Raw genomic sequence first — 14,088 nt, 5'->3', positions numbered from 1 at the left:
TTCTCTTAGGGCTGGTCACAGGCACACTTTTGACATTACCAGAAATTAAAGTGGCAAAGAGTATTTATGACACAAAACCCTAAATGCATTTCATTATTGGATAATCTCGATCTACAGACAGGCAACATCTTTTCCTGTGGTTATCTGTAAATACTTCGAACAGATCTATTTAAATGGCTTTGTGATCTTCTAAAATTACTCTCCCGTGACAATGGCCAGGACTTAATGCACTTATGCACCGAACTATTTAGGTTACTGACCAACGGGTTCGTGCCCGGGTCCAGGAAGATCCCACATGCCGCGGAGCAGCTGGGCCCGTGAGCCATGGCCGCTGAGCCTGCGCGTCTGGAACCTGTGCTAGGCAACGTGAGAGGCCACAACAGTGAGAGGCCCGCCTACAGCAACAACATCAACAAACCAAACCAGTGAACTGTTTTTTAAACTGGCTGAAGGTGCCACCTACTATCCAGTCTGTAGAAATGAGCCGGGATGTAACCTGAGCCTTATCTACTGAGAGCCACAGGAACTGGGATATGAAGGTGAATTAGACTCACATCTATTTATACTTTCTAATTGTGCTCCATTTACAATGAGTTATGTAAATAGTTATATTTATACTCTCTCCCCAATATTCCCAATCTCAGGTTACAGGAAATAAAACATTAGAAAATTATTGTAAATTGTGCCAGATGTAGGAAACAGTATCAGGCTCTCATGTGCTTTCTGTAGATCCAGATTATCCAGTACCAAAATGCCTTTAGGTTTCTGCATCAAACATGCCCTTTGCCATTTCAACTCTACTGATGACAGAACCCAGAGGCGCCTGAGTAGCGGCTCCTGCTGCCGACTCGACTGTATTTACTTTACACTGTGTTGAATGGACGACAGAAAATGAAAAAGCTCTAAAAAGGAGGAAGATTTCAGGTACACAAAAATGTTATTTTTAAATATTGATTTGGGAGTTTTGTTTTTAATGCACCAATCCATGATAGAACAGACCCAAAAGAGTTTTAAGAATAAAATGTACATTTACTTCCCCGGAGAGATACTGGCACCCAAGTTAATTAAATCATGTGTTTTCTAGGAACGTGGCATAAATTCTCACTTGTTTTAGACAAATAACTGATTTCCAGGCTGGCTTAAACCCAGCGAGTGCTCAAGGAATATTCTAGTGACTACTGTGCAGTGAGGGTTTCACTATTTGAGCTTCGAGTGTGCTCTGTCTTTAATCCTTAAATAAAGACCCATTCTCTTCCACATAACTTACCAGTTGACTTGACTCTAGGCTGTATGACAAGACATTTCTATGTAATCACATGTAAAGTTGTGTGTGTATGCATGTGTGTTTTTAAATACAAACAGTGTACACTCTTGTTCCAGTTCATCCTGAGTTCCAAGCACATACACACAAAAAACTGGATAATTCAGAGTAAAAGTACAATTTCTCGTTCACCCATATCAAAGTATCCATGGTTCATTTGTATACATTTTTCCAACACACACACAAAAAAACATTTTCAAATATATTTTCATTTATTCACAGATAATATGGCTTCATGTTCACTTGTCTTAAATACTCTGTGTTGCCTTGCAGCTTGCTTTTTTCAGGTAACAGCATGACTTTGAGGTGTCACCATTTCCTCTTTTGGGGTTTTCTGCTGCTATTTGAGAACACTGCAGAAAGCTTTCCACAGAACCACATAATACTGCTATAAGCATATCCAGGTTCATATTTCATTTCTATCTCTCACCTTCATGCTAATAACAATGTGCATAATTAAACGTTTCTAAGTTTTCAGAGATAATTTTCTTTAAAGTGAATATAAAGCCCAGTCACCAAGCAGTTTTTGTGGTGTCTTGTCTTATTCTAGTCTCGTCTTGAATTCCTTAAAACTTTGAGGCAAAAACTTCGTTGTAAACTTTAACTTCAACTGTAGGCTGTCTCTAGCGCAGCTAATTCCATTACTGACATCGGTGGTAATAAACCGTTTTCAGATTAATCCTACTAAAAATATCTAGCACTTTAATGACAAAAACAAAGTTATTACAAGTCAGTTCATAACATGAGGCTTTGGAAGTCCGCAGGAGCCGGCAGCTGCCTGTCCATGTGTAGCGGCTGAGGCGTCTCCCCGTCTCTCTTCTCCACCATGAAGGGCTGAGTGGGGCTCTGACTCAGCAGGGATGCGGGGAGAGAAGCCCCCCAGCCAGTTCAGCACCCCTACACTTGACTCTTCCCCGCTCGGTCCTGTCCAGACGCTCACATGAGGGCACGTCAGCTGAGACACTGAGAATTCAGTCCCGTTTGTCTTCTCGCAGCCCCACCAGCACACTGGCTGGGTCATGAAGCTCTTTCGGGAGAGTTAAAGCCTGACGGCCAGGACAGGACACAGGGACAGCTCGTCTGCACTGTTTCCGAGCAAGGCGGCAACACCTGTTTGTTCGGTTGGTTCTCTTTTCTGCATGTGTTGAATTTATTCAGCATAATCACACGGCTGTTGTCGTCTGTCACACACACACACAAACACAGATATTGCACCGCAGCCATGTGGAGCCCAAGTGCATTCCTTCTGGGGCTTATTTATATGTTTTACGTGCCACGGCCCATCTTTTATATAATACATGTTTCAAGGCCAGTTGCTGTGTTGACTTTCTCAGCATCATCTGCAGACGTCTCCACGACTTGCTCCCAGAGCAAGCTTGCTTTCTTTCTGCGTCAGTTGCAACAATCCTATCTGCTGCGGCGGAGCAAAGCTTAGCTCCTGGAGAAGCTAAGCGTAGACACGTGATATCAACTCCTCTGAGTACAAATTTGACGGCTCCTTTATCCACCTGCTGGAGTGGAAAAAGGGTCTTTTTTTAATCTCTTTTAGTGTGGAATAACCTTGCGATTGGATTAAAACGACACTTCTCTTTTTCTAAATAGAGTAACTCTCCAGTCACTGTAAAGATTTCCATCTGTTCATGGCATCCCACTCTGTTAACTGGTTCCTTCTTAGGCACCATTGGATGAAGCCGTGGTTCAATGCCTGGGAAAAGTTATAATTGTTCTTTTTTTTTTTTTTTTTTTGCAGTACACGGACCTCTCACTCTTGTGGCCTCTCCCGTTGCGGAGCACAGGCTCCGGACGCGCAGTCACAGCGGCCATGGCTCACGGGGCCAGCCGCTCCGCGGCATGTGGGATCTTCCCGGACCGGGGCACTAACCCATGTCCCCCGCATCGGCAGGCAGACTCCCAACCACTGCGCCACCAGGGAACACCTCTACTTGTTCTTAATACCCTTAATAGCAGGTTTTCCACTGGATGTAGCTGAACACATTTTGTTTTTAATCAAATTTCTTGAACATGATTCAAGGTGAAGGGGTGATGATAGGGAAGGGTCGGGAATGGCAAAAAATAGACTTAGCAAGGATCCCGCAGACCCCCTACACCTGGAAGGCCAAAGGGACGGTGACAGCTGGGGTCGTTACCCACAAGTGACGCATCTGGCCGCACTTTTCCGGCTCAAGGGAAATCTCACTCATTCTGCTTCTTCAACTACTCCCTCCGACTATTCACGTGAGCACTGCGGCAATTTGGGGGGCGGTTTGGGGTTACCAATTTCTCCCCAGGGCTGGTAGCTGAAAGGGCGGAAGTTGAGCAGGAAGAAGAGACGAAGCACTCATTCTCGTTGCAAGAACAAGATGGAGGCGCGGCAGCTGGTCACAGAGGGACGGTTGGCCATTTCTGCAGGCTCACAGGGGTCAGAAGAGCGTGGGTTTCAACGCTCAGGGCATCCTCCTGAATTCCACTACCAAGTCAGGGTCTCTCTCATGGCCCTAACGTCCCACGGGCTAGCAGACCTCTGGTGGGTGTCTGACTAAACTCTTCTGGGACTTGGAGCCTGGCTACTTTTACTAATAATTTGTTGATGAAAATAATCAATAAACAATCTATAAAGGAATAGAAAAGCATCTTATTTGAGCCAAACTGTGGACTATAGCCTGGAAGACAATGCCTCAGGTAGCTCTGAAGAACTGTCCCAGGGAAGCATGGTTTTCAGCAAAGTTTTATATATTGTCAGAACAAAGAACATTAAACAAGTCAGGGATACATTCTTTTAAGGTTTCAGGGAAAAAAACAAAAACAGAAACAAAACAAACAAACAAAATGAGATCAGCCCATATACAGCGAGTCAGCATGGCCTTGGCACCTGGGAACTGAGGCTTATTATTGAAGGAGCTTCAGCATTGGCGTCCCAGGAAGGAAGACATTTCATCTTCACTTTTAACATGGACATTTTTTACTTCTGGTCAATGCACTCTTTTCTTTAATAATTAAAGCAGAAGCACAATGTATGTTTGATAGGCGTAACACTCAAGTTTACTCCTTAACTCCTTTATAAGCCAGACGAATTCCCCATACCTCAATATGTGAAAATATCTTTTATCAAAATCCTGGGTCTGGGTGGGGTCTTCAGCTTTTTCTGCTTTCTTTCTACCCGGAAGCTCCTCTGCTGGTTTCGATGGTGACTAGCAATTACTACCCTGTCACCTGTGAGAGTTTGCACACCTGGACCACCACCTATTTCAGACACGATGCGTGCTCCACCTAGCCCGTGGAGGGGTCCTTGCTACTGCCAACTGTGGAGCAGTCTAGCTCCCAAATCCCGCTCATCACTGCTTTCCTCCCGTCACAATTCTGTTTCTCTGGAAGGGAATGTTAAGATGGATTTTGGCAGGCAGGGTGCCAATTAGGTGTCAACCTCTGAGACGCGGCAGAGAGGGAGCAGGTTTGGCCTGAGGGCACAGCTGAGCAGGTGTCCGGCCCCGAGGAAGCCTTGGCTCGGCCCATGGGGGCTCTGAAGCATATGTGGTCATCACAGGTGTTTTAAGTGCCCCTCTGCCCTTGACCATTGGCTGTGGCAGCCCTCAGAGGGACCCATGCATGCGTGAGGCTGCCTGAGGGGCTGTTGGCTGGAAGGTGCCTGTTGATGGCACTCCAGCAGCTGGGCGGTGAGTGTTTTATTCGCCAGAGGTGTGGGTGGCACATCTGTGTGCACCCTGAGTGGTGCCCCATACTTTAGAGATGAGTAAGTGGGGAACATGTTAGAGATGTTCGTCTTGTCATCTTCACCCTGCTGCACCATCTAACATGCTACGCTACCTGATTCTGGTGGTAAACAGTCATGATGGTTAAATTTCTTAAACTTCATTTTGAATTATTACTGTAAAATAGATGGTTTCCTAATATTTACTACATATTTGGGTAGCAAAGTCTCACTATTATCAGTAAAATTAGTTTACGTTCATTGTGAGTTGCTACCCTGGAGGCTATTGAAATAATGAGGATTCTATTTGCTCACATTGTATAATCTAAGTAGATACACTCTGTCGATGCAGGCACACAGAGGGGCAGATCTGGGGGAATATATTAAACAAACGTGACATTAAACACACTTCAGGTAAAGGCATATGGGGCCTTGGGCCGAATACCACTAAGGGATGGAGGACTTCGAGTCCGCTCTGCACCGAAGGATCAAACATAGCCTGAAGATACTCTACAATGAAAGCCTATCTTTAGTTTGTCATAATTCCGTCACTGCGCAGTCTTGGTGCGTCATTTGCTGTTGTTGTTTTGGTTCTCCTTGCAATCTACTGGTGCCACTTGAGAAAAAATTTTCAGCTGGAGGAATTTTTCCCCAATCCCCCATCCCCAGAGGACAAGTGGGTGCATCCGGAAGCATTTTGGGTTGTCACGACTGAGTAGATGCTACTGGGTAGAGGCCAGGGGTGCTGCTCAACATCCCAGATCTCACAGGACAGCTCCCACAGAGAAAAATTATCCGGCTCAGAATGTCTTCGATCCCCAGGTTGGGAAATCTTGCCCTAGAGCAAGAACAAAGGGCTTAAACATCACACAATGTGCATTCTGCACTTTTTGAGCAGAGTGTTGGGCTAAAACCTTTCTACAAAAAGTGGATACACTTGTTGAGGTTAGTGGCACTGTGACAACTCTTGTTGAAAGTCACCCCCACGTGATACTGTACCTCTCATGAGCTTTCAGTGTAGTTGAGCTTTAACAGCCTGACACAAGCCTGGAACAACTTCGGTCCTTCCCACCTGGTCTATGCAAACCTCTAGGAGGAGAAGCTAAAAGGGTCATATTATCAGGGGGAAAAGAACATGCAGATGAAACAAGCTGTGAGAGCTTTAGCGCCCACCACAGGCAATGAGGTCTCTGGAGCTCAGCCGCAGTCACAAGCTGTGTGAATGAGCTTAGGAGTAGATGCTTGTGCAGTTTAGCCTCCTTGTCCCCAGTAAATGTTCATGCAATGCCTGCTACATGCCAGACACGGAAATGTCACAGCCCAGTCTCAAGGAGCACCGCTGTAAGCCTGGACACTCAGGACGTGGTATAGGTGCTGTGGTAGACACCAGAAGCAGCCTCAGTTGAGGAGAACACAGAGCACAGACTAGTCACTGCAGAGGCTGTAATTTGTAAACCTTGCAGCTACAAGTGTCTTGCTCATGTGTGAAGCCAAAGAAGTGCCTGATGAATGGCTGATATCCTTACACTGAGTTTACCAAGAAAAGTTGGCGTCTGGGGGGCTGAGAGACCAGCCCCGTGGAGGACGTGATAGAGCTGCCGCCGCAGCTGCCTGCATAGGGTCTCAAGTGCCTGGTCCCACCACCCACACTGAGCCAGTTTCCTCACCTCACCTCTCACTGTCATCTGTTTGGCTGAACGAAAACATGTCTCTATTTGACTTTTCTCTGGCATTTCTCTTTTGTCTGGATGGTTAAACAATAACATTTTAAAAGTAGTCGGACAGTTTTGACCATATTAGGTATTTTGCAGGTGTTTCTACCTTTAGTCCTTGTTTACTCTGCCATCTGGAATACAATGACAGATAATAAATTTCCCAGTGACCAATCTTTACAAATCTGAGTAGAAGTTAGAAACCTCTAAAGCTGCAGTAAATTGAGTGTATGAGAATAGGCTCAATGAAGTTCTGAATATATTTAGTCATGCCAATCTTACCAGGGGAGTTTTCTTCTTATTGTATGTTTGGGCTATATCTTAAACCAACGCAGCCTATTGTAGCCTATTCAAAATTCACTGTATATCTGGTATTAACCATTAAAGAAAAAAATGCATTTAAAAATCAAATGGAGCAACTATGGTTTAGGCTTTTGAAATGGACCGGGTGACTACTATAGACAGGGTTTCAAACACATTCTTTTATTAGTGAAAACTTGAGTTTTCTGACCTGTATTGTTAGCGAACACAAGTTCATGTGCCTGATGCAGACTGATACCAAGGTTTATTGCAGAGCCGTGCAAAGAGAATGGGAGGTTCATGCTCAAAAAGCCCCAAACTCCCTGAAGGTTTCAGCAAAGCATGTTTACGGGCAAGCTTAAGGAGGGGTGAGGTTGGTTGTTGGCGCAGGAATCCTTTGTCCACAAAGGTCAGGTCACGATGTTCCTGCAAACCTCCAACAAAAGAAATATTATTCTCTGTTCTGCAACTTTTTATCTCTATATGAATGGGCAAGTGTTATACTCTTAAAGGTCATAGCATTAAGAATGGGCTATCCTGTATATTTCAGGCTATAGGCAACATTTTTAACTTGAAATAAAAACAATAGGATATATAGGTTAAAGTATTAAAAAAAAACAGATCTAATATGAAGTCAGATTTTTCTTCCCTGTTACAGTATCAGACTCAAGAACACCAACAGCCATTCTCAAAACAGTATCTGCTGGCAGCTGCCACCTGCAACTTACGGTCTACAGGTCTCCCCTTGTAACTATGTAACTATTTCAAACACCAACCAATCCTTGCTTAATAGGCACCCTTACCTCTTGCCAGCTCCAATTATAATTGTTTTCTTAAATTTTTATTTTATATTGGCGTATAGTTGACTCACAATGTTTTATTCGTTTCAGATGGACAGCAAAGTGATTCTGTTATACATATACATGTATCTATTTTTTTCAAATATCTTTCCCCATTTAGCTTATTACAGAATATTGAGCAGAGTTCCCTGTGCTATACAGTATGTCCTTGTTGCTGATCTTTTTAAAATATAGCAGTGTGTATGTGTCTCTCCCAATTTCCCAATTTATACCCCCCAATCATTCCCCTCTGGTAACCATAAGTTCATTTTCTAAGTCTGTGAGTCTGTTTCTGTTTTGTAAATAAGTTTATTTCTATCATTTTTGTAGATTCTGCATACAAGTGATATCATATAATATTTGTCTTTCTCTGACTTAACTTTACTTAATATGATAATCTCCAGTTCCATCCATGTTGCTGCAAATTCATTATTTTATTCTTTTTAATGGCTGAGTAATATTCCATTATATATATATATTTAAAGGAACCTCCATAGTGTTCTGCATAGTGGCTGTACCAATTTACATTCCCACCAACAGTGTAGGAGGATTCCCTTTTCTCCACACAGTCTCCAGTATTTATTGTTTGCACATTTTTTGATGCTGGCCATTCTGACTGGTGTGAGGTGATGGCTTATTGCACATTTGATTTGCATTTTGCTAATGATTAGCCATGTTGAACATCTTTTAATGTGCCTCTTTGCCATCTGTATGTCTTCTTTGGAGAAATGTCTATTTAAGTTCTGCCCATCTTTTCATTAGGTTGTTTTTTTTGGTATTGAGTTGCATGAGCTGTTTATAAATTTTGGAGGCTAATCCCTAGTCAGTTGCATCATTTGCAAATATTTTCTCCCATTCTGTGGGTTGTCTTTTCATTTTGTTTATAGTTTCCTTTGCTGTGCAAAAGCTTTTCTGTTTAATTAGTTCCCTTTTCTTTATTTTTGGTTTGATTTCCATTATACTAGGAGATGGTTAGTTAAAGATATTGCTTCGATTTATGTCAAAGAGTGTTCTGTCTATATTTTCCTCTAAGAGTTTTATAGTATCCAGTCTTACATTTAGGTCTTTAATCCATTTTTAGTTTATTTTTGTGTATGGTTTTAGAGGTTTTAATTTCATAGTTTTTTACATGTAGCTATCCAGCTTTCCCAGCACCAATTTATTGAAGAGACTGTCTTTCCTTCATTATATAGTCTTGCCTCCTTTGTCATAGGTTAATTGACCATAGGTGGGTGGGTTTATTTCTGGGCTTTCTATCCTGTTCCACTGGTCTATATTTCTGTTTATGTGCCAGTACCATACTGTTTTAATGACTGTAGCTTTGTAGTATAGAGTGAAGTCAGGGAGCCTGATTCCTCCAGCTCGGTTTTTCTTTCTCATGATTGCTTTGGCTATTCAGGGCCTTTTCTATTTCCATAAAAAATTTAAGATTTTTTGTTCTAGTTCTGTGAAAAATGCCATTGATAACTTGATAGGGATTGTATTGAAGCTGTAGATTGCCTTGGGTAGTATAGTCATTTTAACAATGTTGATTCTTCCAATCCAGGAACATGGTGTGTCTTTCCATCTGTTTGTGTCACCTTCAATTTATTTCATCAGTGTCTTATAGTTTTTGGAGTACAGGACTTTTGTCTTCTTAGGTAGGTTTATTCCTAGAAAATCCTAAAGACACTACAAGAAAACTACTAGACCTCATCAATGAATTCTGTAAAGTTGCAGGATACAAAACTGAAACACAGAAATTTGTTACATTTCTATACACTAATAATGAAAGGTCAGAAAGGGAAATGAAAGAAACAAATCCATTTACCATCACATCAAAATACATATACATATATATAATTCTTGACAATCAACTTATGTCATTTTCAGGTTTTTGCCTTTATAAACCTCCCCAAACTTGTAGTCTGGCTGAACACATTTCAGGTCCTTCTAGAATCTGTCTCTCCTGAGCTATAGACCTCAATTTGGCTCAAATAAGATTCTTTTCTATTCCTAGTATAGATTGATTTAGTGATTATTTATATTGACAACACAGTTAAAGAGTTTCTTTGTAACAGTTCAGAATATAATGAACAACTAAAATATGAGTTACAGATACTAAAGCCCACTTTCATTTAGTGCACGGAGGCTGCTACAAGGGCAGGGGACAGGGACGTGCTCTGGGCCCAGCAAGAAAGGCCTCCTCCCAGGTGCTCCAAAGCCCACTCTTCTGCCCCTGGGGGGTGTGGGGGTGGGGACAGCAGCTCAAGCATCATGGAGACCCTGGGGACATGACGATGTGTTGGGAGGTGCCCGGACGTGCACTCATCAGAGATGAATTCTTTCGATGACACTCCAAGCCCTGGAACTGCCAACCTGAGGTCCTGTTTTTATGGAGCAAAGGCTCATGTGACTGAGGTGAAGAAAGCTCAACTCTTGACAGCAGGTGTATTAATCAAAGTAAGGGTTTACTTACAGATCTCCAAGCAAGGGAGTGGGAGAAAAGCCACAGACACACTCCAATTGGGCCGTTGAGTTCGGGGCTTCTTTAAAGGGAAGGACAAAGAGGCTGCCATTAATCGTCATCATTTGACATTTCTGTGACTCTTTTTTTTTCCTTTTTTACCAAATCGAAGTATAGTTGACTTATTGATACAATATTGTGTTACTTTCTGGTGTATAGCAAAGTGATTCAGTTATATATATATATACATTTTTTTGGATTATTTTCCATTATAGGTTATTACAAGATATTGAATATAGTTTCCTGTGCTATGCAGTAAATCAAGGTTAGTTACCTATTTTACGAACAGAATTGTATAACTGTTAATCCCATACTATATGTGACATTTGTTCATCATAGCTTCAGAAGTCAGGCTGTCTCTGGTTTATGATTCCCAGGCCAGGTGGTCCCCGGCTCAGGGGTCTTTGAGCTCATCCTGCCCTGGAGAAACCACCTGAATCTGGAGAGAACGGTGACATCTACAACAGCACCTGGTCCATTGATGACGTTAACAAGGGTAGTCTAGGCACCTGACTCTGCTTGACGAGTGTTCCATTAGCACAGCATTGAGGTCAGAGGTGACAAAGAAAAGGGAGAAAGTTTTGGATAGAGAGATCATCTGTAAACTCAGTGAGGGAACTCAGTTTTAGGGGGACTTGGATTCACCGTGCAGGACGTGGGAGGACAGCACCTCACTCCTGGTGCCCAGCCCCATCAGCTCCTGGACGGACCCCCGCCCCTGAAGAGGCCCCTCTGGGGGAAGGAGGGGCTGCTGAGACAGCGGCCCCTGAGCCCCTCTCTCCTCTGGCCCATCTCAGGGCTCCGACTTCCCGGAGGATCGGAGGCGGAGGCCCAGGGGGGAGCGAGTGGCCAGCAGGAGGAACAGGAGCCCAGTGCAGCAGCGTCCCGAGTGCAGGAAGCCGGGGCGGTTCTGATCCCGTGGGGAACGAGCCTGGGGCCGGAAGGCCTTCGGCGAGGAGCGCGGTGCCCCCCGCCGGCTCTCCACCTCTGCCGCCCTCCCTGTGGGCGGAGGCCTCTGCGAGGCTCCGGACAGGGAGGCGGGCCCTCCTTGCCCGCCGCTCCTCCAGCTAACGGCCGGGCCCCCGCGGCGGAGCTCCCTGTACCTGCAGTCCTTGCCCCGCCCGGAAGCCCGGGGCGCGGAGCAGAGAGGCCAAGGCCCGGGGCCCTGGGCTCCGCCCGCACCGAGGGGCTCCTCCCAGACCCGCCCGCCCAGCTGCAGGAAGAGCCGGTGGATCCACAGCCGCCTCCTCACCAGAGAGGAGGTTCTCATCTTGTCGCAGGAAGAATTCAGAGACAACAGGGAGGAGAAGACACAGCGAGGACTTCCGGGGCGCAGGGGGCCGACGGGGGTGCGCCGCGGCGCTGAGCTGCTTGGACAGGCTGCTTCCACGGGGCGTGCAAACGAAGGGGCGGAGTCTTCATTGGGGAGGGTGGGGGCGGGGTCGCACTTCCTGGTTTTCACCCCAGCTCCACCTTTCTGAGGGGAGGGGGGAGTTTCCTCCTTATTTAGCCTCGCTGCGAAGTGTCCCGGCCCCGGTGCATGACGGGAACTTCTCATCTGCAAGGCTAGTTTTACTGTAATGAGGGCTTAATGAGCAAAAGGTTACATTTAGAGGCCTTAGATTCCCGTTTTCCCACCTTCCTTTGCCTCCAGCACACTTGTCACCCCAAAATGTAGGTTTTCTGTCCGTCCAGAAGTTCCTGCTTTTCTATGTCTGCCTACAGACCCCCGTTGTTTACAAGATGTATGGTTTCCTGCCATCTGGCCCCACCCCCTTTCTCTGCTCACATGCAGCTGTTTGCTTGCTGGAGCAGCCAGAGGTGCCGCCCTTGGCTCTGGGCCGGTTTGGGGCAGGGGCGCTTAGACTTCTCACTGTGCTGGCTTCCAGACTGAGGCCAAAGAACTGGAGCGGGATGCGCTGGGCCCCTGTGTTGTCTGTCCTGAGCACGGGGCTGGCACTGGACAACAAGGCAGGAGCCAACTCCACATGCCCAGGCAGGCCCCTTCTTTCATCCTTCATCTCTGCTGGGAAAGAGCCCAGATGCTGCCCCAGCCTGTGCTGTACGACCTGTAAGCTAAAAATGATTTTTGTAGTTTCAAATGTTGAAAAAAAATTTAAATATTTTGCAACATTTGAGAATTATATGACATGCGCATTTTAGTGTCTATAAATAATGTTTCATTGGAGCACAGCTCCTTTGTTTACCTTTGATCTCTGTCTGCTTTCCTGCTACAATGGCAGACTTGACGGATAAAGCAGAGGTCATATGGCAAAGTTTAAGATGTTCACTCTCTGGCCCTTTAGAAAAGTGTGCCAGCTCCTTCTCTAGAAAAGTAGTATTTTCTTACCACTATATGCTGAGGGTTGCACTTAATAAGCAGGTAAACTTTTGGTGAGTTTTGCCCCTTGAAATAAACCTTGGGTGGCTGTAAAACTGATTACATTACCCTAAGGAACCTCATAATAAACCCAGCCACCAAATGTGCAATAATTACTAGGCTGAGAAGGCAATTCATGTGCTGACTTCTTTCAGCCAAGAAATCACCACAAATAAGCATAACTGGAATACAGCTCCCATCTGAATTAGCATCAACTGCAGAAACTGCCAAGTATTTCCAATCCTACGAATGGGGCAGAGTAAACCATACAACTAGTTTGACCTTTGGTTTAGAGACATCTCTTAACTATAGAACTGTTTGCCAAAGTTTATTGAACATGAAAATCAAAAAATAAAAATAATTTATTGATAGAAAACTATCAGGATTTAATAAGTTCTATTTACACTTAGAGGAAAGAAAGCTATAAAAATGGTCACATTGATGACACAATTCCTATATAATTTACATATGTTTATGAAAATTTTATAAAAGCAAAAATAAGTAATTAGAATCATACTATTTTTTGTCATTAAATAAAAAACATTTTCATGCAACGTCCTGGTATACTGTTGCATCCTTTGCACCGTTTGTTTCTTCAAATGCATTCCTGCATAATGAGAACACGTAGATAAAGACAGTTTGTATTTTTCTTTTGTATTTATAAGTAATTTTATTTGAAATTTATCAATAGTGTATATAGCCTATAATACATTCTGGGAAATGCTGATTTATCTGGTAATATCGTGTTATTTTGGATTGTTTTGAATTATCTAAAATTAAATTAGAATAAAATGAGGACCCCAATAAAATAAACAAAATAGATATAATTTTGTCTAATATCATTTAAAATGGAAAATAATTAAATCTCAAATAAAATAGTTGGTCAATGGAATTTTAAGAGGCTTGTAGAGAAAATTTTCTATACTTATAAAACATACTGATTTGCAAAAGCATAATTTAGAATTCAAACAAGTAAATTTAAAAATACTTATTTTATAATGCAGTGAACAGCAAACCTTACTCATAGGAAAGGAAATCTAGCTTTCCTCTCCTTGCGTCTTGCAGAATAGCTTTCCAAGGGTTTAGAATTCTGTAAAATATTTGTAATAACCCAATCATTCTGAAAATATATAATCTTTCAGAGTCCTATAATTGACAATGTTTTAAACATGGATTTTATTTTATCAAGGGCCAACTTATCATTGTCAACTAGTTGCAAACATCTTATACTTGTACAATATATGAACACTTGTCAGAAACCTCTGGAGAGTAGACATACACATGGATCTCTGGGGGGCTGGGCATTGTGTCTCTCTGAATTAGT

General features: G+C 43.5%; 1 protein-coding gene across 6 annotated transcripts in view; it reads right to left on the bottom strand.

Annotated features, from left to right (window-relative positions):
- LOC309797418 (uncharacterized protein) overlaps positions 1-12,707 on the bottom strand; it is a 262,284-nt gene extending 249,577 nt beyond the window's left edge. Inside the window, exons 1-3 of one of the 6 annotated variants that reach the window (XM_082645963.1) lie at positions 11,637-12,707; positions 10,337-10,406; positions 6,658-7,473 (exon numbers count right to left, since the gene is read on the bottom strand). In XM_082645963.1, coding sequence (XP_082502089.1) covers positions 7,274-7,473; positions 10,337-10,406; positions 11,637-11,942 — 576 coding nt within the window. In that variant the 5' untranslated portion in view covers positions 11,943-12,707 and the 3' untranslated portion in view covers positions 6,658-7,273. Of the gene's footprint in view, positions 1-6,657; positions 7,474-8,641; positions 10,245-10,336; positions 11,445-11,636 lie in introns of those variants that run through there. The other 5 variants (XR_014292645.1, XR_014292648.1, XR_014292644.1 and 2 more) reach the window with 5 other exon arrangements.
- Positions 12,708-14,088: the final 1,381 nt, after the last annotated feature.

This window comes from Mesoplodon mirus, assembly GCF_964341445.2.
Source record: "Mesoplodon mirus genome assembly, contig: HAP1_SCAFFOLD_518, whole genome shotgun sequence".
In the NCBI taxonomy this organism is placed as follows: Eukaryota; Metazoa; Chordata; class Mammalia; order Artiodactyla; family Ziphiidae; genus Mesoplodon; species Mesoplodon mirus.
Note: the sequence above shows the minus strand (reverse complement) of the source record. Positions and strands in the feature narration are given on the sequence as shown.